Below are 25,683 nucleotides of genomic sequence, written 5' to 3'. Positions count from 1 at the left end.
AATTATATCTGGAATGAGGCAGTTTGCATTTGCTTCCTATGTGGAAGATTGAGTTTCCTGATGATAACTGTCCATGTAATGGGACTACTTCCCAGTACAGGTAAACTTCCAGGGCAAGTAGAGAGAGTCCTTCAAGGTGGCATTCTCCAATTCTTCTTCCTTGAGTGAATTTTCATGGGAAAGATTCTTTTCAAAGAATTTGCATTCTCATTTCCTAAGTAAGGCCCACCTTCCTGTAATACTCACTAAAATTACCTGTCATACTTCTAGATTGAGACTGAATTCAACCTTCTGAATTGTAGGTGGGCTCTTCCTCCATTTTCCCAAGTGCCATTTCTTCTTCCTCACCCCCAGATAGCCATAGATGCCAAAAAGGTGGAGCATGTTAACAATAGCACGGCCATCTTTGAAATTTAGTAACTCTAGGGAAATTGTTATGTACTCTCATCAGATATGCCATATTTAGAGCCTGATTTAAAATAATGCTAGGTTTACTTGGTTTTATGGTCTAGAGTAATATTGGGGGAGGTCTAGAGTTATACTGGTTTTTCTCTTCTACTTATCTTAGACATGCTGTTTTTATATTCTTACTAGTTTTTTTTTTTTAATTTCAGTCTCAAACTGTGTTTTTCCCATATCGTAATGACAGAATTTTAATGATTCTAATTATGAGATTGCAAAGGGAACATTAAAAACAAAATATAAGTGAATAAAAATCCCTGAAATGCTCAGTATCCAAAAGCAATTTTTAGTAAGGCTGATTTTAGAAATACATGTTGGCTTTGGGTAAAGTGTGCTTTCTTCCTAGTCCAAGTGTGAAAAATTTTACCTTGTAGGTTTTTTTTTTTATTAGAAGCTAATAAAAATGCCATTTCCGTGATTTCACTAGCACAGCTGGAGACAGTGTCAGCGTCCAGTAGTTAGGAACATATTGTCCTCCTAGTGAGACGGTAGAACTCATTAGTGAGACCAGCAGCTTGGCATGCTGAGCCAATCAAGCAAGATGTAGCTTCTGAGTGAGAGTAAGAATGCTCATTCGAGTGCTGCATTGTTGGGGGAGTTTTACAGAATGGTGAACATTGATTGTTTCAATCCTAAGACATAATTATGGAATAACCCCTCCCCCTCTTTTTAAATTTAGGCTTATTTTGTAAAAGTATGAACTCTGAAAATAATATAAGCAGTAGTAGAATTAATGCCACAAATTTGGCACCTTACTATTTGTAACATAGTCTTAACAAGAGAACAAAGAAAGTCACTCTATTATCTCTTTTTCTTTCTAAAATCTCCTATTTTAGTCTTCTTGTCTGGAACAGTGATAATCAGGTATAAAGTAAGAGCTTAGCAAATCAAAGAGATTATGCAGACATTTCAATGAGAAAAGAGCAAAGAAGCAAACAGCAAGTTCACCAAGGTGGAATGGGTAAATGCAGCCCTTCAGTTCCTATCTGCCCTAGAGTCTGGGGCTATGAGGCACTCAGACTGGCCTAGTCGTAGAAAGTTGAGAGGGATTAGTTTCAAAAAGCAGACTGCAAAAACAGAGTCTAGAAAGACCATGATTTTAATCTTAGCCAGGAAGAAAGTTTTGTTTTTAAGTGTTAGTAAATGCATAGGGTCAGATTAAAACATAAGTGTCAAAAAGGCCACAGTTATCAGGAAATCAGAGATGCCTAGGAATTGGGAATGCCAGAACAGGGGAGGTGAGGAGAGTGGGCTGGCGACTTAATCTATGAATTTCCTGCAAATTTGACTCCTCATAAATGAGAGTTTCCCTGGTGCTTTTAATTCCTTCCAGTTTCATTGAGCTATAACTCACATACAACTGTGTCAGTTTAAGTTTAAGGTATACAGCATAATGATTTGACATACGTATATATTGCAAAATGATTACCACAGTAGAATTTAGTTAACATCCATCACTCATAGTTACAAAGAAAATAGTTTTTCCTTGTGCTTGCTGCTTTTTAATGAGGCTGATAAAAAGGAGCTTATTCTTTAATAATCTTGGAATACTTGAGCTGAGGCTGCATAAGCAAACAAATCTCAGATTTAGAGGTTTAGGAGTTCATTTTAGCTGAAAGGACATCTGTACAGTCACCCTATGGTCATGGGAAAGCCTGATAGAGTTTGACTCCTCCCCCAAAAGGATAAAATGAATTAGTTTTTACTTCATCATTGAAAGTGAGTTAGGAAACATCTTTTGAAATGGCAAGGGGAGGGAAGGAAACTGTAAAAGATGACCTTGAATTTTGAAAACCCGTTCTTCAGAGGTCCTTGAGTAGAAGTTCCATACCCTTCAACTTTGCCTCTTTGAAGAAGGCTGGTACAGCACTGTGAAGCACATGGTATGTCATTGGAATACCCTTGAGCTGAATACAAACTCAACATCCTCAGAAAATAAAGCCACATTTGTAACTGTGCTTGGAATATGTATTTCTAACTCATGGCAACTGGAGTATAGAAGTCCATCAGACAGCTGTCTATGTGCATTTTTATGTTTTAGCCCAATTAGGATGTTGGCTTACTAAAAGTAAGCGTCTGTAGATAGGAATGGATGATAATTATGAATATAAAATCTAATTTAATGTTTTAGGATGGATAGGATTTACTTACACAGGCTCATCTTCAAGTATGTGTGTGTCTTCTTTGGTCAGTGCCAGGATTTCAGTACGGCTGTGACAGCAACCTAAAACCTATTTTGGGCAGAGTGGTTGGGAGAATCTTACCTTCCTCCCTCAATTCAGAAACCTCTTTTGGGGAATGCCTGGGTAGCTCAGTTGGTTAAGTGTCTGCCTTGGGCTCAGGTCATGATCCCAGGGTCTTGGGATTGAGCCCCGCATGGGACTCAATCCCCACAGGGAGAGACTCAGGCCCCGCAGGGAGCCTGCTTCTCCCTCTGCCTGCCGCTCCCCCTGCTTGTGTTCTCTCTCTCTCTCGCTCTCTCTGACAAATAAATCAATAAAATCTTAAAAAAAAAAGAAACTTCTTTTGGTAACTTCAATCCCTAATAATACTGGAAAATCTGGTAGGCTGGAACTTACTCTTTTTGGAGAGCAGGAATAGAGGGAACAGCTAAAAATAGCTTATATTCTGTGTTTCCTGCCATTTCTCCAGAATAGTGATGGCTTTTGAAGGAGTTACCTTTCAGAATCTTATTAAAGCAGTGGGGCCTCTCTTCAGAAAAATGTGCCAGTGAATGAAGGCTCTGGAGGAATCTGTCAGGGCTTTATGAAAACACCCCAGAGGACAAGAACTGTTAGGCCTCTGTCAGGAAGGTTAGAGAAGCCAGTGCCCCTTTAAATTGACCCCTGAACTTAAAAGAACATGGGGGATTCTGTAAGCCTTGGCTCCTCCCAGAACTCTATCTGTGTCTCCCAAGGGACCTTGAGGCATGCTAAATCATCGGCACAACCACTTGAAGGGAGCAGGTGTTAGAGAAGGCAGTTGTGCTTCTATAGCTTTTTAGCTTCTTACCAAGTCATCTCTTAAAAGTCAAAAGACTGTGTGAGATGGCGGTGGTGGTAGTGGGAGTCAGGCAAACCTGCATTGCAACCCTGATATACATCCATCACTTTCAAGCCTTGAGGAGAAGAAAAAGAATATATACATGTATATTTCTCCTATATTTATATATAAATATATATATGTATATGAATTGTGAAGTGTATAGCAGTGGAAAGAATATGCATCTAGAAACTATGTAGATAGGCCTGGGTTCAAATCCTGTCTCTGTTCTTTGCTACTATGCTAGCAGTTTCTTTATTTGAAAAGTACAGATAACCAAGCCATCTTGCAGGGTTGTTATGACAATTAGTGATAAATGTAAAATGCCTGTCCATAGTATGTGCTTACTATAAGGTGGCTATGATTATGAGGAGGGTGATGATAAGATATGCTCTTGGAGATTAGATGCATGTTCACTCACGGTTGTAACCTCTGTGTCACAAAGCTCTTTTGAAAATTTTAGTTTCCTAATCCATTTGGCAGACTTACTGCTTCCTTGTGACCACTGTATGCTAAAGAGTGTTCTAGTACCCTGGCCCTGAGTCTGGGTCTCAGGGCCAAGATTTCCTCTCTCTCTCTGATTCTTCCTTTTTGTTCTGTTTTGAAAATGGCCAAGAAATATAATTTAAATTTAAGCATTTAATTGGGCAGGAATAACTATTCAGCTACTACTTAATAGAAACTCACCTGTCAAAGTGTAACAGACCTGAATTTAAAGGTTCAAGGATATACATTTTGGTGTCTAAAGCTTAAAGTAATTAGCTCCATCTTAAGCGCACCTAAAGCTATAAAATTTGAATACAATTGATGACTTTGTTGTTACATGTGATATTGAAAAATGAAGCAAATACCAAGTGTCAGCTTTCAATGCCTACTCCAATGATTTTTGTTTGTGTTTATACAAGAAGTATAAGCTTTTTAATTTTTTAAAAAAGATTTATTTATTTTAAAGAGAAAGAGAGTCACATGTGTACGTGCAGGGGTAGGGGGCAGAGGGCAGAGGGAGAGAATTTTCAAGCAGACTCAGACTCCCCCTGAGCATGGAGCCTGATGTAGGGCTCGATTCCACAACCCATGAGATCACGACCTGAGCTTAAACCAAGAGGTGGACACTTAACTGCCTGAGCCACCCAGGCGTCCCTAAGCTTATTTTTAATATTTTGTGTCATCTTCCTGTAAGCTCCCTCTTCCCTGCCTACCTTACTTTGTCTCCCCATCAGTCTGTTCCCCCCACCTACATAGTGTTTAGTAATGGTAAATTTTCTGCTTAGTACAGCAAAGTTTTTTAAAGATTTTTTTTTTTTTATTTGACAGAGAGAGACACAGCGAGAGGGAACACAAGCAGGGGGAGTGGGAGAGGGAGAAGCAGGCTTCCCGCCGGGTAGGGAGCCCGATGTGGGGCTCGATCCCAGGACCCTGGGATCATGACCTGAGCCGAAGGCAGATACTTAACGACTGAGCCACCCAGGCGCCCCAGTACAGCAAAGTTTGAAGAATACATATAAATTATCATTGCTCTCTAGAAACAGAGTTTCCTTAACTATATAGGCAAAAGAGAAATCTAGGGTTCAAAGTAAAGATATTTATAAATTGGCTCTTGCTTGCTTGCTTGCCTTGTAGCAGTACATTCCAGAGTTTTCTTCACAAGGAGGAGGCTAGGAAGAAGCTAATAATAGGTTATCTGTGTACAGGCAGTGTTACTTTAAGATTTTTTTAAATTTATTTTTATTTATTCATTTTTTTAAAAAAGATTTTATTTATTTGACAGAGAGAGACACAGCGAGAGAGGGAACACAAGCAGGGGGAGTGGGAGAGGGAGAAGCAGGCTTCCCGCTGAGCAGGGAGCCCGATGTGGGACTCGATCCCAGGACCCCGGGATCATGACCCAAGCCGAAGGCAGAGACTTAACAACTGAGCCACCCAGGCCCCCCTAAGATTTTTTTTTAATACATAGCATTTTCTATATAGTTTTTTAAACAAGCACTTAAGCTATACAAATTATAATTTTAGATACTGCTATAGAGCACTATAATGTGAGATGTACTTAAATGTTTTACATTGACATTCCTTCCTCTCCCTTCTAGGACACTTGGTGGTGTTCCCACACAGGCTCCTCCACCTCTTGAAGCAACCTCATCATCACAAATCATCTGCCCTGATGGGGTCACCTCAGCAAACTTTTACCCTGAAACTTGGGTTTATATGCATCCATCTCAGGACTTCATCCAAGTGCCTGTTTCTGTAGAGGACAAAAGTTATCGAATCATTTATAACCTTTTTCATAAGACTGTGCCTGAGTTTAAATATAGAATTTTGCAAATACTGAGAGTCCAAAACCAGTTTCTTTGGGAGAAATATAAAAGGTGAGTCAGCAGTATGTAAAGTTTAAGAGTTTTTCTTAACGTAGCTAATGACAAATGCAGAACATAATAGTAAAGACTTTGACAAAACCTAGTATTTGTATTTTTTCATATGTTAACTCACATATACTCTTAAACATACCATGTAAGTTCAGTAACTTGCCACTGGTCATACAGCTAAGATACATGCTGGAGTTTGAACCCTGGCAGTCTAGCACCAGAGGCTTTGCTCTTAATCACTTCCCTATGCTGTCTCTCAAGTCAACAAAAAAACAAAGGCAGTACAAAAAGAATACATGCAGGTTTGAGTAATCTCAGAATTAAGAGACACTCAGGTAGGTGGAATTAGACAAAGAAGTTATCCTGAGAAAGTAAGTTTGTGAACTAGATTTGAAATGGAAGAGGGAGCAAGTGAACAGGTGTTGGGGGGGGGGAAAAAGGGCTTTTCTTGTCTGCAGTGGAAACGATAAGTTTAAACTTTTAATATGATCTTTGATGGCATTTTGCCCTTGAAAGCTACTTTAACATTTCCTCTTCATTGAAACCGTAAAGAGAAGTCTGTGACTACATCTTGCCTATTAAATTGATCTGTACCTTCCTTCTTCTGAATTCCCTGTCCGCTCTTTGCATTAGGAAAAAGGAATATATGAACAGGAAAATGTTTGGCCGTGACAGGATAATCAATGAGAGACATTTATTTCATGGAACATCCCAGGATGTGGTAGATGGAATCTGCAAGCACAACTTTGACCCTCGAGTCTGTGGAAAGCATGCTACAATGTTTGGACAAGGCAGTTATTTTGCAAAGAAGGCAAGCTACTCTCATAACTTTTCTAAGAAGTCCTCCAAAGGAGTCCATTTCATGTTTCTGGCCAAAGTGCTAACTGGAAGATACACGATGGGCAGTCATGGCATGAGAAGGCCCCCTCCTGTCAATCCGGGCAGTGTCACCAGCGACCTGTATGACTCTTGTGTGGATAATTTCTTTGAGCCTCAGATTTTTGTCATTTTTAATGATGATCAGAGTTACCCTTATTTTGTTATCCAATATGAAGAAGTCAGTAACACTGTTTCCATTTGAAAAATCTTGGTACTGCTGAATTATTTGATATGAACTCAATCCAGCATTTGTAGCAGGTTTTGGATGGGTGGGACAGAGTAGGAACAGCATTGGACATTAATAGGGCACTTTTAAGACCCATTTTTTAAGTGCTAGAAAGTGAAATTTTTTAAAAGAAAAACACAAGTTTTAAAATGACCACTTATTCTTTAATTATTTACTAACTGTTGTCAGTGTGGAAAAGACTACAGATTGCATACTCTTTTTATTCACACTTGTACATATAGGCAGCAATGGTATTGGAAGCATTTTTAAAAAGAAACTGAACAGCCTAACTAATTAAATGTGACTTAAGCCTGGTGAAGTTTGGCCAAATGAAATGGAGGCTGTGAGCAAAGTGAGGGTTCTATTTATTTATAATGATAAAACTGACTGGAGCTAGTACTACCATACTTAGTCCCTGTCCAAAGCATCACTTACGGTGTAGGATAAGTTCATGAAATTCTGGTGGGTGGAAAGAAATTTTTATTTCTATTGGCAGAACTGAAATGTGTCACCCAAACTGAAATGTATCACCCAATCAGAGAGCATCAGTGACTTTAAGTGTTCTGCAGAATTTGCCTGAGGATTCAGAGGAAGTAAAAAAAAAGAAAGAAAAAAGAACCATTTGAAAAATTTTTGTCACCAGCAAAATTTTTCACGAACTGGTTATATGAAACATGATTCTTGTGTTGTTAAACTTCAGCCTTAGAAAACTCAGTCTCTTCCATTATCGTCTACCCCAATCTGAAGGAGTTGGGCAGCTAATTCGGTTAAAGCCAGTCTTGAGGGTTAGTAGTATTACTTTATTTTAGAGTTCCAGACCTAGGCCTTGACTGAAGGTTTTAGAGAAAGGAAGTACATCTATAACTGAATTGATAAGGTTTATTACCGTGCTTTGCACAAAGTAGACTCTCAAAAGTATTTGTTGGCTTGGAAATATTGTTAAAGGTGGTTATCCCACCCCTATGCCTGCTTTGCCAGATGCAGCTGGGTTCCCTGGCTGACTCTCTGTTTTACACTACTTAATAGAAACACAAACTTGGAAATTGTGCCACTGGCCCAGCTGGAGCAATGTCCGGTGTATATGCTAATGCCTCAGTTCAGAGAGGTAGCAGCTAGGTATACTTTGCCTTAAGCAAAGCGAATACCTGGATTTACAAAAGTGGAAGTGGTTGTTCACAAAAGAATTTTCACTGTGGAATTCTTTCGGATATCGAACTCTCCTAGTATATTTGTGGCTATTTCATTTACACAGAACTTTTCAGGAACTCCTGTGTTGTTTAAAGCAAGATATATCTATCCTGATGTCTCAGTGAATCAGTCTGTTTAAGCACTTATCAGGGCTTCCACACAATTATTTATTTTGCCCTAGTTGATCTTGTTGTTTGCTGCCATTGGCATGAAACAGCCAACTGTGGCTGTTAACAGTTGTTCTTTCATTCAATTATAACTTGTAAACCAGTGATTCCCAATCTTTTTCAAGTTAAGACACCCTACCATTGCTTATTTGATTTTATGAAACTTGTTCCTTTTTTTCTCCTTAAAGGAAAATAAAGCTTTATGACATATTTATTTTTTTAATAAAACTAAGCAAAAATAAAAGTTCCGGTAATTCTTTAAAGCTTTTGTTGTTTTAGTTCCATTTAAGATAACTGAATTCAGCACATAGTGGATGATCTATCTGTAAATGCTGGTTGATTGGTTGAATGAATGTGTGATTGAGTGACAATGAACAGACCCAGTCAGAGCCTGCTGCTTAAACTTTTGTGCTCCAGGAATCAGCAGAAACTCTTTTAGGTATTAGTCAACTGTAAGTCACAAAAGAAGACTGAATATTTTATTTAGCAGGTAAATATTTGAGGAAAAGGGACAAGTTGTATATCAGCAAACAGCTATAGTGAAAAATATGAGCAGGTTGTCCCCATCAACAGGTGCTGAAGGAAATATGAAAAGGAATTGTAGCAATCTTGTCAGCTGTCAAGCACCTTAGCTTTCAGCCAACTTAAAGTAATATGATTGGTAAATGCGAGCATCTCTGACAGTACTTTCCCCCCAGTACAATAATTTTTAAATTCCTGTATAGTATTGCATGTTGTTTTAACTAAGCAAGAGCTGTGGAGTCAGTCTAATTTTGTAATGGTTCCATGGCTTTAAAACATACTGAAAAGCATTCAGTAAATCTTTCTCCCTACTGACACAACTATAATTTACACCATTTCAGAAAGCTGGAACTTACTCTTAATTTAAACTATGGTTAAGATTGCCGGGGAGAGGCTGCAAACTCGAGATATTCCACTGTCATACAGTCCTATAGACAGGAAGCCTTTTTTAATATGTGCAAAGTTTATAAATATTGGATCCTTTGTAATTATAAATTCTAAAACCCAGCTCTGTGCTTTTTGCAACAAACCTGTTTATTTTCGTAAATGATTATTTAGATATTAAAGAGAATCATGAGGGCCTTAAATACTGATCATTAAAGAGGAATTTTTATTATACTAGGTCTGAAAATGACTGAAAAAGAATGTATTCAACACCCAAACAGTGCTATACAGTCAATTTAAATCAGAAAGGGGATTTTCTTCATTTAAGGACGGTAATGCGACCACAAAATGTTCCTAGTTTTCCTTACTTGGGATCAAATAATCAAAATGTATTTAGAAAATTCTGTATAACACTTCTAAAATCTAATCCATATTGCTTATGTTGTTGCTATTTGTGTGCATGTGTGTGTGTGTTTAAATAACTTAAGCTCTTCCATTATACTATAATTTTGGAAAAATCACTTAACCTTTCATATGGTTAGTTTTCTCATATTTGAAAATAGGTTTTTTTTTGTTTTGTGGAGTTTTGGTTTTTTTGTTTTTGTTTTTGTTTTTTTGAGAGACTACAAATAAGAATGATCCAACTTTGAGATCCTATAATGCAAAAATGTTTTGTAAAGTCCTGTACAAACTGATAGTGTTTATCTACAAATTAAAAGCCAGATACAGAGGTCCCTGGGTGGCTCAGTCAGTTAAGCGTCTGCCTTTGGCTCAGGTCATGATCCTGGGGTCCTGGGACTGTGCCCTGCATCAGGCTCCCTGCTCAGGGGGGAGTCTGCTTCTCCCTTTCCCTCTGCCCCTCCCCACTCCCGTCCCAGCTTGTGCTCTCTCTCAAATAAAATCTTTTAAAAAAAAAAGAAAATGTATTTGGCTTTTTTAAAAAAAAGATTTTATTAGAGGGAGAGTGGACAGGGGGAGGGGCAGAGGGAGAGGGAGAAGCAGACTCCCCACTGAGCAGGGAGCCCAAAGTAGGACTCCACGTGGGGCTCAATCCCAGGATCCTGGGATCATGACCTGAGCTAAAGGCAGATGCTTAACTGACTGAGCCACCCAGGTGCCCCAGATATATTTTCTTTAGAGAAGACAGTGTTGGGTTTTAAAATCTGACCTATCCAGTTTATTGATTTAGGGACTCTTACTGAAGGCAAGTTAAAGAAATGAAACAGTACTTTTTACCTTTTGCTAACTTTTCTCATAAGCTATCATGATAGAAAAATTTGCTATTGAAAGGTTTCATCAGCATTATTAGTTGGTCTTATTTGATATGTTATTGTTTAATTCACTGAGCCTATCTTCTGGGAGCCTGTCAGATGGAGCTCTTTTAAAGCTTAAATTCTACATGAATGGAAGTGTTTGTGTGTTAGAAGTGTTCCATGGACACTTTGCTAAACTTTCCAAGCTAGAGCAGAAGAATTTCAGAATTTCATGGACTTAATTGCTCTTAAGCACATGATGATTAATAAAAGGAAAAATGATCAAAAGCTTCTATGAATTCAGTGGTCTTTTAATGAAAATTTGTGTTACTTATCACAGCCATATCTGCGTTTGATATGTAGGATATACTTAGTCTACAGACAGCATTTGGTGCTCAAATGGATTCATGGGATACTTACAATAACTCCCGTATGCTGCTAGACTTTATAGCCAAGAGGGTAGAAGCCACTGGGCTAAACTATTTCTATATTCAAGTTTTATAACTGTATATATCTCCTTAATTGTATCCAATCTTTAAAGAGCCTTAAATCAGACCACTAAGGGGCTCAAACTAGTGTTCAAGAGCCTCTAACCCTTCTAATACCTGGCAAGTTTTAGGTGCCAAATTATCGTTTGGCAGGCCTTCTGTTTAGATGCATCAGCTGCCCTTCATAGTGTTTCACAGTACAGTAAAGACTGCATCTAATATATGTGAGTGGCAAACATAGACTAAACAGATGATTCTCGTGATAATAAGGGACTCTTCAGTGCTCATCAGTTTCTAAATCGGTTTTTGAGCAGCAGTGATGGATTTGGGGCATTAACCCATCCTTTTCTAATGAAGGCCCTACTTAAAGGTCTGTATTTCATAGTACCTTCGTCGAGAATTTAAGTCATAATTTCTAAGCTGAGTGCAATGAAATGTCCCACTTAGGAGTAGCAAGCGTAAATCTAATTAGCATTGGTCTCAAGGATCTAAGCTAAATGAACCCAGTAACTACAGCTTTAGTTCCAACCACTCATAAATGAAACTTCTTTCTTTTCAAGATTTTATTTATTTGAGAGAGCAAGCACAAGCAGGGAGAACAGCAGGCAGAGGGAGAGGGAGAGGCAGGCTCCCCGCCTGCCACAGAGCTCGATCCCAGGACCCTGGGATCATGACCTGAGAATTGTCTAAGAGTGGGTTTTACAGACTCAAGCCCCCTTTGGGTGATCTTTTGTTCTTATATAGGAAAGAGTACACAGCTATTTAGAAAACATTTGTTGACTAGCTTCTAGAACCCTGGGAATTCCTCCTTTAAAGGGGACTGTGCTCCATGATCTAGAGTAGCTTCCTTTGCCTTAGCAAGGTACAGGGTTTTTTTTCAGCCTCTTTTTGTTAAGGAATATCAGAAACCCTTGTCTTTGTAAAGATTTTGTTGAAGTCTCAAATCTTATTAAGAATAACTCCACTCCTAAGTGTCTTATTTTCTTGTATTCAGGAACTTCTTACAAAAAGACTGCATTGAGCTTTGCTTTGAAGAAAGGGACATCCACCTAGCTTTTCTTTTCTCTGTTGTACTTTCTTCCGAAGAGTCTTGTGGAAAGGGTCAGGGTAATCAGATTGTTTTGGTAAAAATGCATAAGGGTGTTTTAAATCATAATGAATATAATGAATTCTTTATCATAACAAATCCAGAACAGGTTATTTCAACACTGATTAATTCAAAAGTGCAATATTTCCAAGGATTCTGTGTAATTCCCTTGGTTCTCCCCTCACTGTTATTGCTCTAGCCTCAAACACTATATTTCATTTGCAACATCCAAAAATAGGAAGGGATGAGCTTCATCTAGGGCCTTTTTTTTTCAATTTCAAAAGTTGGAAAAACCTTACAAAAGCACCCCAGTGGTCTGCCATTTTTGTATTATTGTCCCAGGTTTTATCATGTGTCCATGCCTAAACCAATCTCTAGCAAGTAAGACAGAATCACTATGAGTAATTAGAACTAATCAACATTCACACCGTAGGGCAAGTGAGTGATCCATTAAGCAAGCTGTCACCCAGACCTGAACAAGATTGGGATTTTGTTAGGAAGAAGGAAGGTGGCTGTTGGGGAGAAAAAACAGTAATTATCTGTCACACATACTGATTTTCAAGGTTAAGTTGAGGGATTGCATTAAAGGGCACTCCTTAGGAAGTTTTCCAATCTATTTCACAAAGACCCTAGGTATCCATTTCCTTAAAGACCAAATGGTTATGGAAGGAAAACCATTGTTCCAGAAAGCTTGCAAACTGACATAAAGCTGGATTTACTACTGTCTGGTCTTTGAAACTTCCAGATTCTAAATGGAGCTATTTTTAATGTGAAACTTTGGTCTTCCTAATGGACTGACAAGAAGGCCTATGCAGCATGGGGGGCAAGAACAAAAACCATTATGTTACTTAGGTTGGAATCCTAGCATCATTATCTCCATGTGGGGTAACTTGAGCAGGTTAGCATCTCTTAAGATTCCATTTCCTTATAATAAATAACCTCATGGTCTATATAAGGATTAAAGGAGAATTCATGTAGAATACATACCACGATAATAATACTGACTTCTTTTTACTTGAGTCAAGGACTCAAATGAGGCCAAATTGAAGATCTATATTTGGGAGTAGGGATAAGCCCTACAAAGTTAAAGCATACATTTTCTTTGGTTTTAGACTCATAAACTCCTACTTCTTAGTAAAAAATTTTTTATTTTAATATATATTTTATTTGACATATGTAATAAATATAAAAATTATTAAGATAATTTACATTCTTTTTTTCAAAATTAGTCTTCAAAATCTGATGTATATTTTACTTTTTTATTTTTTTTTCTTCTTTTTATTTTTTCTTTTTTCATGTGTGGCCTATCTTTTTTCCAAGGTTATCTCACATTACTCTCAATTTTCTTTCTTCTTTTTTTTAAAGTAAACTCTGCTACCAATGTGGGGCTTGAACTCACAACATGAGATCAAGTGTCGTATGCTCTACTGACATGGCCAGGCACCTGCCCCTCTCTCTTAATTTTCTTAATTCTCTACATTTTATTTATTTATTTATTTATTTATTTTTATTTATTTATAATTCAATTAGTTAATACATAATGTTTTATTTGTTTCAGGGGTACAAGTCTGTGATTCATGAGTCTTATATAATACCCAGTGTTCATTACAACCCTAGTAAAAAATTTTAAAAGTGTAAACTACAAAGATAAAATACAGGTAAGCAGAATATAATGAAAACAATAAATTAACTGTCCACCTTACCTCTCAGCGTCAAAGCCAACCCTCTAGCTTTATGGAACTGCTATGAAAGTCGGGTTCTCACTCAGAACTTGGGAGGGGAAGTGGGATTGGCAATGGGCAGCATCAGAAAAGGCTCATCCTTCAGTTTTGCTGGGATATCACAGGCGTGAGCTTGTGATTGATGTTGAGATAAGCCTACTCGGAGAGGAGAAATTTAAATCATTAGCAGCAAGCACACTCAACTAACTTTCTCCATTAATGCAGGCAAACATCTGATGGAATTTAGGCCTTACCAGGCAGTATTCTGATAGAAACCCAGGAAAACCCAATTCTGGGTGTGCCCGGTTCTGCTTTGGATCAGTCACTTCAACTTCTCACAATATCTTTGAGGAGGTATTTGTCCAAAGGAAGCAAAGCAAATAAACTATTATTAGTTGGGGTCTTGTCTCCAGTCTCTATATGGTAAACTAGACTGAAGGTTGGAAGGCTACTTTGTCTATTATCAGAACTAAATGCCCTCAGATCCAGCAGGCTATGTAGGAACCTTGCCTCCACTCCACCCTACTTCTGATGCCCTAACTGGGGTATCAGGCTTTACTTCTATGACACAAAGAAAGACCAGTTCCTGCCAGCTCCTGGAAAATAAAATTATTCGTTACTTAAAGCAAGGGTTGATGAACTTCTTGTATAAAGAGGTTGACAGTAAGTATTATAGACTTGGTGGGTCATACAAAATCTCATAGCTACTCAACTCTGCCCCTATAGCACAAAAGCAGCCATAGATTCTGTGTAAGTGAATGGCATAGTTGTCCAGTAGAACCTTCCTTCTAGCCTGCGGCCACCGATGCTATATACCATTTTCATTCCATCTAAATAATTGAACCAAAGTTAGTTTATTTGATTTGTTACTTAGGATGTCCAGGTACTGTATCAAATATTTGCTTCTAGCCTCTACTGTAATTGTGCTCCTAATTACAGGGAAAGTCTATTATTACTTTCTAAAATCTGATTTCCTTTCCCTCCCTGTCCTATATGAGGCCATATTCAACTCAAAAAGAAAACTGAAAGCCTTTAGGAAGGCTATGCCTTTGTACTGATATCACTTGTGAAGGCAAGCTGCAATGCTTCTATTTTCTCTGAGGGCAGTGGTAGATCATGAGGCCATTATGCAAAGGGTTCCACCATTGCACTGATACACCCACGGTTGAAAGGCAATCTTCTCCTTGCTGTTCTGGTTTAATAGAAGCCTCCCATCAGAGGGCAGAGTAGACAAGAGACCAACTGGTTCCAAGAGTAGCAGATAGTCAGTCTCTTATTGGGATGCCAAGTGGATGGAAAACTTTTCTGACTTTGGGGTTTTCTGTCATAGGATGACCAAGGGCATAAAGAAGCCCCTAAAGGCAAGGGGGTCACTTATAATTCCCATCCCTCTTTTTCAAGTTAGTGTTGTCAGGATCGTGGAACCCCTCCCCCGCCCCCCTCCCAGGGCCAGGAAATAGAGCAGGGAGTTTTTCTGGAGACACAGGGAGACAACAGGATGGTAAGGATAGAAACAATATTACTGAACTGCAACCATATGTTTGACAAGACTCAGGATCAGCCCCAAGTCTGAAGAGGCCAACATCAGAGCCTGTAGTTGGGCCGTATGGGAGCAAGAAATCAGGACTGGGACATGAGTTTTGTTCTATCCTTCCCAGAAACAGGGGCATATTTGATAAGCAAAAAAAGTGGGAAAAGATAGCTGGCAGACATGCCTATAGGCTTTCCAAAAAAAGGAACTCTAGAAAGCTGTGGCAACTTTTCACAGAATTACCATAGGGCCTCAGGAAAGCCAATGAGGAACTAGTGATGGCTACAGCGGTGGTGATTGTGATGACCGGGGTGATGATGGTGGTCCTTCATGTTGATGGTGATTGTGATGCTGGTGATGGTAGCAATGGCGACACAGGGGTGATACAGGAGGAACGTGGTGATGGTTATGGTAGTAATGGTGATAGTGATGTTCATGGTCAAGGTGCTCATGTAGGTCATGATGGTGGTGGTGGTGATGATAGTATTGTTGCTCTTTGTCCTGGTGGTGGTGGAAAGGGAGAGAAATCAAGACCTCTAGGACCTGAGCTAAAAAAGAAAGTGGGGGTAATACATTTTTATTGCCTTACTCCACTGTAAAAACTCCTAGAAGGGAAGTACACAAATTTTGACCTTGATCCCTGCCTCAGAGTTCAGTCTGATTACTTTGGAGTTAGGAAAGAAAAGCAGCAAACTCACAAGATTCTATTGATTGTTCAGCAAAAGATAGAGACCTGCGGTGAATGGTTTTCTATTTCAATGGGCTTCTTGATTTTGAAAATTGGTTTTTTTAATCCACCTCCACTGCTGACGGAAAGCATCAGGGCTGCCTTACTGTACAACTCCAGGGAGCATCCACTCATCAGTGTGACCGATACTCCTGGAGGACTTTAATGCCCAGAGTGCAGCCATGCTTAAGGCCTTGGCCTAACAGAGAGCCTGAGGAACTGGGGCTGGACCCTGAAGGAAGAGTTAAGAAGGCAGAAAGTTCTCAAAAAGAAAAAAATAGGGCCAACAACAGAGAGGTAGGCCAGGCCTTAGGCTGGACAGAATAAGTAGGACATTCCCAGCAGTGGGCAGCAGTCCATAAACTTAGGAAGGGTGTAGTGTGATACCTACATTTGGAGTTGTTTCCTGTTCTGAACTATATTTACCTTGTGTTCTCCCCAAGTCGTGAGTAAAGTCTTCCAACAGCCTTGAGTCTTAAGGAATGCTCAGAAGAAGCTGCTCTTGGAGTCATGTAAAGAAGGAATAGGACAGAAGCCTCCAGGTGATAGACACCTGAGCTTGGAGAGAGACATTGGGCAGCCACTACTGGTTGTCACTACCAAAAAAATGTAAGTCCCCTCTGTAGAAATTCAGGGGCATATACTGGCCTTCCCATAAATAAGTGCAATGGGAGGAACTGAGTAATTTTTTTGGATATTAAAGAAGGCTGGAGAACTTGGAGATATTTAGGTACAGTAATATTTACTCATGTTTATTGAACACTTGATAATTATTGAACATTTGCTGTATGTTAGGCTCCGTATTTAAGTGCCTGGTGGGCCTAATCTCAAGTTACAGTTGAGAAAATAAAGCCTATAACAAATTAGTTTGATCAAGAGAATGTAGCCAGTGAGTGGTGGAGCTTTATTTAAATCTGTATGCTAAATTCCAAATTTGCAGTCAAAATCAGTGGTCTCCAAACATTGTGATGATACATTCCTATCATTAAAAACTTGGGGGGAGCATACCCTATTGTACGTGTATTTATTTATTCATAAATTATATATATCTTCTTTTCCACTAATAGATTATATATATATTACAAGATAGACATGAAAATAGAAATAAAACAAGAAAAAGTTGAAGTAAAAATGTAAAACAAAAGATAAAAAATTTAAAAACAAGAAATGTAATGTTTTTATATTTATTAAATGTACACAAATGTTTTTGTTCTCACTAAAAAAGTACTGCTAATAATAGCTGAGAAAAGTATATCACAAAGGTACTTATAGCCAATAGAAGTCCATCACTGACTATACTTCAGCTAGTAAATATTCCTATTTCCAGATGTCAATCAGTTAGTCTTGCATAATATAAAAATACCACATTTTTATTTATATTGTATATATTATATATACTATATTTTTATATTTTTACCATACAGCTTCAAATTCCATTGAAACTTCATTTAGATGGTGTTTAAACAAGAAAATTCTACTTCTGTTTCTGAGAATGCATAGGTGAACATTTTTATGTGATACCTTTACCCTTTTTTAAAGAAGCAGAATAACATAAAGTGGAAACACATCAAAATATTCTTTTTCAAAATGCTCTCTCACAGGTTTCTTGTGAAATGCATAAATATTTCTCTCTCTTTTAAAAGTGAAATTTTCACTTGAAAATATAGTTGAAATGTGTGGAGGTTTTTGGTTTGTGTGTGTATGTGTTTTTTCCAAAATATCTTCTAGGTCACTGGAATCAGCTACTTGTCATCAGAAAACAAGGTCAGCAACTTTGAAACATTAGAGGTTTCATAAAATAAAAATGCATAACTGATCTTTAATTTCACCTTTCTTTGAAGAACTTTGTCACGAGATAACCAGTGAATCTAGGTGTGATATAAAGATTTTTGTGACCACAACCCAACTTACAAATTTTAACAAAAATTGAACTATTTGAGACAGGTTTTGGCAAATATTTTCTGTAAAGGGCTTGCTTGCAAATATTTTAGGTTTTTCAGGCCATGCGGTCTCTGTTGCAACTATTCAACTCTGCTCTTGTTGTCTGAAAGCAGCCATAGACAATATGTAAACCAATGAGCGTGACTGTATAAATAACATTTTATTTACAAAAAGAGGCATCAGACTGGATTTGGCTGTGGCCATAGTTTGCCAACCCTAGACTTAGGATGATATCATCTTTAAACCCATTCTACCAAGCACAAATAACCTGTGATAGGTTGCAGTACTCTGAAAGGGACAAGAGTGCAGGTGCCTCCCTCTGCTCAGGGAACCCCTCACTCTTTCCTGAGGGCACCACGCCTACTGCACGTGACAGGTGCCCATCCAATGAACAAGCCTCTTAGGGTGCCAGTGTCAGAAAAGTGAAAAGTTGGAGACCCTTAAGATTTTTCTTTAAAATTTTTTAGACAAAAATGGATGTAAATAGTTGTTTCAATATTTTTGTCCTTCATCTTCATTGATCATTGTTCATACCCCACTTTTGAGATGACTTCAAGCTTCTGCACATCTACCCGCAAAAGTAGGTCACTGGGATAAGCACGGGAGGTGAAATGAAGGAGAGGGTGTGTGGGACCTTTACTGTCTCTAACGCTAGCCCCCTCTCAGAGGGGGGAGGCATCAATGTGACGGCATGGTTGCCTTCGAGGATGAAGGTCTAGAAGTACAGAGACGAACTAAGGGAAGAAGAAACAGAACAGGGCCTGTGGCCCTTGGGGAGACTTTCTAATGGCCATCCAGACCACGTCTGTCACACCTTTACCACACTACACTGTTATTATTTATTTAAAGGTAGACGAAGCTGGGAGCTCTTTGAGTGTATCTTTGTATCTTTAGTACCTTCTTTAGAAACCAGGTGTTGTGAACACTCAGTAATAATGTTCGGTGAGTGGGCGGGTGCAGATGTGCAGAAGAGCCACAGGATTTTGGGTCCCATTCTTAAGGCATAAGATTAATTTAAAATTAGCTAAGATAGACACATAAACATATAAGGCAGGATATGTCCCCAAAGTATCGCTGGGCATTGCAGCCCCACCCCAAGTGAGGGAAGGAGGAAATCACTGTGACTCAGCAGAATGGGACATGTCCCCATCACCAGGAGATGAGTTACATGAGGATATGTAAGGTGAGGCACCAGGTTTTTATTTTTAAAGATTTTATTTTACTTGAGAGAGAGAGAGAACATGAGTGGGAGGAGAGCGGCAGAGGGAGATGAAGAGGGAGAAGCAGGTTTCCCGCTGAGCAGGGAGCCCGATGCGGGGCTCGATCCCAGGACCCTAAGATCACAACCTGAGCTGAAGGCAGACACTTCACCGACAGTCCCCCAGGCACCCGGAGGCACCAGGTTTTTAAATTGTCTTTTCCCAGATAGCCAGACTGGTAATAATTTCGTTGATTTGATCAATACAGACTGAGGGGCTGGAAAATTCTGGTAAAACACAATCTACTTAATGCCAAATTATGTGGTTTGTTCAGACCTACTAAACTGGTAAATGCCAAATTCCTTCTCCCTTGGTGCCACATGAATGTTCCCTGCAATGATTAAGTGCAGAATCTCAAATCATGTCAAGACATCAGCCAGCTGATGGTCTTCGGCAGGCATGGCTTCCCCTGAAGACATGGGTTAATCTTATCATCTGTATGTCACATATGTGAGCTGCTGTCAGTTTAGGACTAAAGTGTTATTAAATCTGGACATTATTTGTCAATTAAGATTACCTTTGGTCACATTAAGCTTGGTGGGCCCTTATATAGGTCTGCTCTCTCTCTCTCTCCCTCTCCCTCTCTCTCTCTCTCTCTCGCTCTCCTCACTCCCCCTCTCTCAGCTCAGCTTTCTGAAATTTTCTGCTGAATCAACATATTCACTTCTCTTTGGGGCAGGGAAATGGACCACACAGTTTGAAAGAGAGTGAATAGAGGTGTGAGTAGAATGTGTAAGCAGAAAATTACTTTTTAAATAGCAAAGGACTCTGCTCAGAGAAAGAAAACATAAATTCTATCCTCAGCTTTCCAGAGAGCTTTATCCAAGTTACTTAACGTTTCCAGGCCTCAGTTTCCTCATCTGTAAAGTGAGTGAGTTAGATCTCCACTGCACCTTCCAACTCTATGATCCTAAGACAAATGAACAAATAATAAATCTATAGCTTCAATCATTAGTACTAAGACCCTGACCTTAGAGACATATATACATTTCGTGAGGAAAGTCATCTGATTCCAAGCGGAGTGACTCCCTAGAAGGATCTCACAAATGGAAGGTGGAAAATCCAAGTTGAAATCCAAGATTATTCCCACATGTGACTCTGATCTCCGCAGATATATTTGCTGCCTGTAATAGAGAAGCCCCTCCCTGGGACAGAGCCACTCTCAGTCTCCATTTCTAGAGTCCTGTCTGAATCATTCTCTCTTTTCCTCTCTCTCCATCTCCATTGCCAGTGCCCACACCACAACCCTTTCCCTCCCTCCTCCAAGAATACCAGAGAGTGTGTCCTCAAGAGCCACAGAAGCCTCCCCTGAAACCCGATCCCGAGGGCGAGGGACCCTGATCCTTAGTTAGGCCGCCCTCTGCAGTGACCCACTTTTTAATAACTTCCTCGCCAGCGATCAGGTTGTGCCCGCACTGATGACAGGGCTGCCGCCGGGAGAGGCCTCCTGCAGTGTTGACTCTGCCTTTCTCTCCCGGAGCTCCTGCCGCTGTCAAGACCGATGGCCTGCGAGCCAGCGTTCAGAAACACCCTTCATCCGCACCCTGCTTCACAGAGGGGTAGACTCTGCCAAGAGCTGGTGACATTCACGGCTTGAACGGAGCTTTCAAAGCTGCTGTCCACGTGTTGCTGGTGAGCTGTTTCTGTCCTGTTTGCCCCTCCTCGGTCAGGTTGTGCTCTGACTCAGCTTCACATGCAACTGTCCTTTGGGGTGTTACCAGGGCTTTTTCTAATGAGCCATTTCTCCTTTCTGCAGCCCCACCGAGACTCAAACCGCAGGCCACTCTACCAAGTCCCCAGGCTCTGCCCCTGCATGCATTCTCACATCCACCTTGCAGCTGATGGAAATTTTGCCTACAAGCTAGTTAGCTCCTCGTGATTCGACTAGATACATATTTAATGCATTTTTAAAATAGATACTGAATGTCATTTCCATGGCTATTTCAGATTATTGATGGCACATTTTCTTTTAAATAAAACTTTTATATGTATAAATGATTTATTTAACATGGGGCAGATTTTATTCCCAGGAGAGTAGAGGTTCTAAGTCTTACTTGCTGTTCTTCCCCAGCACAGCATCGTAGGAAACTGCAGAGACAGTGCTTGGAATACAGACATCTGAAAAACATTTGATTTTCATCATATTTCTTAAAATTTTACTAGTAGCTGAAGACTCTTATCAGCCCATAATCACAAATGGACCAGAACATGAAATAACTGTGAGAGCTAAGAAAAACATTCTTGTTGGAACAAGTTCATTCTTAGAAAACAAGGTCTGTTCTAACTTAGAAGGAGGAAAACGAAAGTATCGTATAGGCACTGGGAAGTATTTTTTTTCTGTTCTTTTTTTAAGTTTTTATTTTAATTCCAGTTAGTTAACATAGAGTATCATATTAGTTTCAGGTGTATTGGGAAGTATTTTTAAAGACAAATCGTATTTTTTTCGGTTCTCTCTCTGAACACCGGTCAGGTCAGTTGTTCAGATATTTGAATGGATTAGAAATGAGTGCACAATCTTCCCAAAAGGATGTTCGTCGTAAAAGAAAATGCCTTTTCTGGAACATTTCATGAACTTACTCTCCCAGAACCCCAACCAAACCCAGGCTGTGAAGTGTCCTGATGTTGAGCCAGCCAGCAAGTTGACAACACAACTAACTTTAGGAGCTTTGGCACTTTGAACATTTAAAACTCGTTCTGGCTGGATCGGGACACATGAAGAGAATTTTGTATGAATATTACGTACTTGTTTATACTGTGAAGCTTGGATGGTCAAAACATGTTTATTAACTAGCTAAGACATGCAATACATAAAAAATGCAAATGTCACAAAAGAATATAGAGAGGCTCCCCTCGCTAAGGCAAAAACTGCTATCAGTTTCTTGTATCCCCCTCCAAAGATAATATGTATGTGTGTATAGATATTTTATTTTATTTTTTATTTTTATTTTATTTTAAAGATTTTATTTATTTGACAGAGAGAGACACAGCGAGAGAGGGAACACAAGCAGGGGGAGTGGGAGAGAGAGAAGCAGGCTTCCCGCAGAGCAGAGAGCCCGATGCGGGGCTCGATCCCAGGACCCTGGGGTCATGACCTGAGCTGAAGGCAGACGCTTAACGACTGAGTCACCCAGGCGCCCCTGTGTATAGATATTTTAAAAGGTGATAGTATATTGAACACATGGTTCCTGCACATTGCTTTTCTTCACTTAGTTCATCTTAGAGCTCAACCTCTTTCTTTTTAATGATTGCAAAGCATTCTTTGCTATGGATGTTCTAGAATTTACTGATGAACTTTTGGGTTGTTTGCAGTCTTTTGCTACTACAAGCTGTGCTGTGGTGAATATCTATCTATCTATCTATCTATCATCTATCTATACACACACACACACACACACACAAACATATATATGTGTGCATTCATGCATATGTACCATTATTTCTATAGACGAAAGTCCTAGAAGTGGGGTTGTTGGGCCAAAGGACAGTGAATTAAAAAAAAAATTTTTTTTTAAAGATTTTATTTATTTATTTGACAGAGAGAGACACAGCGAGAGAGGGAACACAAGCAGGGGGAGTGGGAGAGGGAGAAGCAGGCTTCCCGCAGAGCAGGGAGCCCGATGCGGGGCTCGATCCCAGGACCCTGAGATCATGACCTGAGCCCCAGGACGGTGCATTTTAAATTTTGGTAGATACTGCAATGTTGAACTCCTTAGAGACAATCAATTTACCATTATTCTCCGCGTATCTCCTCCCACTCAAAAACCAAAAGTTATGAGAGGACAATACTTTCCTAATCACTCTCTGCTCTATTTGAGTATTTGTCTTTGTGGAGTTGCTTTAAAAATAGAGAGGTATAGGGGTGCCTGGGTGGCTCAGTCGGTTGGGTGTGTGATTCTTGATTTCGGCTCAGGTCATGATCTTGGGGTTGTGGGATCGAGCCCCACGTAGGGCAACTGGCTTGGTGGAGAGTCTGCTTGAGATTCTCTCCCTCTGCCCCTCCTCCTGCTTGCACACGAGCGTGCATGTGCACGCTCTCTCTCTGTCTCTAAATAAATAAAATCTTAAAAAAAAGAGAGAAGTATATCTGACAGAACATGACACGGTTAACATAATATTATCATTCAGGTCTCAACTAAACTGCTATTCCCTAAGCAAATCTTCCCTGACCATCCAACACACACATCCCCAGTCACTCTCCATTATCCTTTGTGTTGTCTTCCTACCACTTGTCACTACCAGAAATTACTTCTTTGTTTATTTGTTTATTTTTCCCCCTACCCTGCCACCCTGCACTAGAAGATGAACCTTGGAGAGCAGGGACATGACCATTTATGCTGTTTACCCAGTACTTTGAACAGTACCTGGCATGGAATCAGCACGCCATACATGTGTGTTGAAAGAAACTCTGGGTCCAAAGGTACCCTTAGTACCCATGAATGTGAGTTTGCTCTGGAATAACTTTACAGAGCCCTCCAAGGAAGGCGGGGGCGGGGCGGGGGGTGGTAGTGCTGCTCAGAGGAGTTTCTAACCCATTCTGGAAATGTTATAGGCTTTGGAGAAAAAATAATTCTCACACCATTCAGGGAAAACAAATGGGGCTGGTGGGGACTAACTCATCCTTTGACATGGAACTGAAGAAAATTAATTGCATTGTCCTTGGTTCTGGGCAAAATATGAGTCAAAGTGGAATAAAAATTAATATTTGTAAAGCGTTTGAAGAGTATCGAGCACTATTGCTATGACTATTAGAGAACAGAAAGATATTCCTTAATGAAAAATAAAGCAGAGGTCTTTGACTTTTAGTTTACAAAGCACTCTGTTTTGAGGAAGTTCTGGAAGGCGGTATCTGCTGTCGAGGTGATTCACTGAATACAGGTAGTAATAAATGAGTGTTTGTCAAAGGGGTGTTTCTAAATCCTCTAAGGTTCTTCGGCTGGGTCCTGGGTGGGGCTGGCAGGTTTGGCGAGGCCTAATTAATTAGATTCAGCTGTGAGGAAAACTTTGGTAATGACTGTTGGTATAAACATTTCTTGCCGCCCATTCACTGGCGTGGCACCGGGAAGACATGAAAATGTCATTGGAGCTTTCTAGACGTTATATATTCTGGGAGATACAGGGGATGCATGTGAATTTTCCCACTGGAAAATCTTTCTCAGTCTTGATTAATTAAATACATGAAGTAGGTTCATGTTCACTGCTGAAGAATGGGCATTTCTCAGAATTCTTGGAGAAGTCTGCCACTCGGTTTCTCATATACAATTGCATCTTGTCTTTCATACATCAGTGCCATGCCAGGCAGGTGGCTTTTGGGGTTTAGACCCCCCATACTCCCCATTACTGTCACTTCCCCAATGCCTTCAATGAACAGTTAATGTTTTCTCAAGCTGAAAGTGCTATGAAATAAGTGCTGTTTCAAGGACAAGTCTTCTAGCTGGCCCCCACTTCCAGCAGGATGGCTGTGTGTGAGCAGTTTTCCAAGCACCCCGGGCATGGTCCTTCACATCTACAGATACTCCAGGAAGCAGCCATTGCGGAGCGGTTGTCCGAAGACAGTCTCTGGTGGCCGCTCTCTCCTTCCTCGGCAGACATACCACCTCCAGGGAACTCATTCTTGGTGGCCTTTCATGGAGTTCCCTGCTCTGTGCTCTCGGGGCAAGCCCAGGGACCTAGTGAACTTCTGACTCTGTGGAAGAATGTGGCAGGACGGGGTTATCCCGTGTGGGACAGAACCAGCAGCACCAGGTTCAGGAGAATGTCCCCGAGTCTGCCAAGTGGTTTCTTTTCAGGCCCAGGCTCTACGGGTGCCCACTTCCAAATCCTGTAACACTTAACAAAATGGCCTGCTAGTCACACAGGGCCCTCTGGGGGCTAGCAGAACCCCTGCTAGCCTGGGCATTGAACCAGTGCCCTCTCCAAAGCTGGAGGAAAGTATGATGCCCAATTGGACGTGACTAGACACAATCAGAGTTTCTTTGATACTTATGATTTCTAAGATGTAAGGACCAAAATTGATCTGAAGGGTTTAAGATGCTCCTCCTTTTCACAGTATGCATTTTCCAGACCGTCTGTGAAATACCCTTCAAAGAAAAATGAACCGCATATTTGTGTGTAAAAAAAGCCCAAGATTTTTTAAAAAGGTAATTTAAGATTCTCCACTGTATTTCTTTACAGGTTATCACACATCCATCTGCCTACTTTAGATTTTTTGCCCAGGAAATAGGAGTTTTCCCACAAATAACTTCAGTTGCCTAGAGAGAAACACAATTTCTAGCAAGTGGAATGAGGAGTGATGATATGATTCCCATTCATAGGATCCACTGAGATTGCTTCTGAAACAAAATGCCCCTCTAATTAGGAGAGCTGCCCCACACAAAGGCTCATTTTGCCAGGCCTGACTTAGAGTTTTAACAATGTCTTCCCTTAAAATGCATACCTAACAAGAACCT

General features: G+C 39.9%; 1 protein-coding gene across 1 annotated transcript in view; it reads left to right on the top strand.

The window, feature by feature from the left end:
• The window catches only part of TIPARP (TCDD inducible poly(ADP-ribose) polymerase), a 31,156-nt gene extending 22,569 nt beyond the window's left edge, over nt 1-8,587 (top strand). Inside the window, exons 5-6 of the mRNA XM_036122375.2 lie at nt 5,589-5,867; nt 6,498-8,587. Of these exons, the coding sequence (XP_035978268.1) occupies nt 5,589-5,867; nt 6,498-6,945 (727 nt within the window). The 3' untranslated portion in view covers nt 6,946-8,587. The remainder of the gene's footprint in view (nt 1-5,588; nt 5,868-6,497) is intronic.
• Nucleotides 8,588-25,683: the final 17,096 nt, after the last annotated feature.

Source organism: Halichoerus grypus, chromosome 1 (genome assembly GCF_964656455.1).
Source record: "Halichoerus grypus chromosome 1, mHalGry1.hap1.1, whole genome shotgun sequence".
In the NCBI taxonomy this organism is placed as follows: Eukaryota; Metazoa; Chordata; class Mammalia; order Carnivora; family Phocidae; genus Halichoerus; species Halichoerus grypus.
Note: the sequence above shows the minus strand (reverse complement) of the source record. Positions and strands in the feature narration are given on the sequence as shown.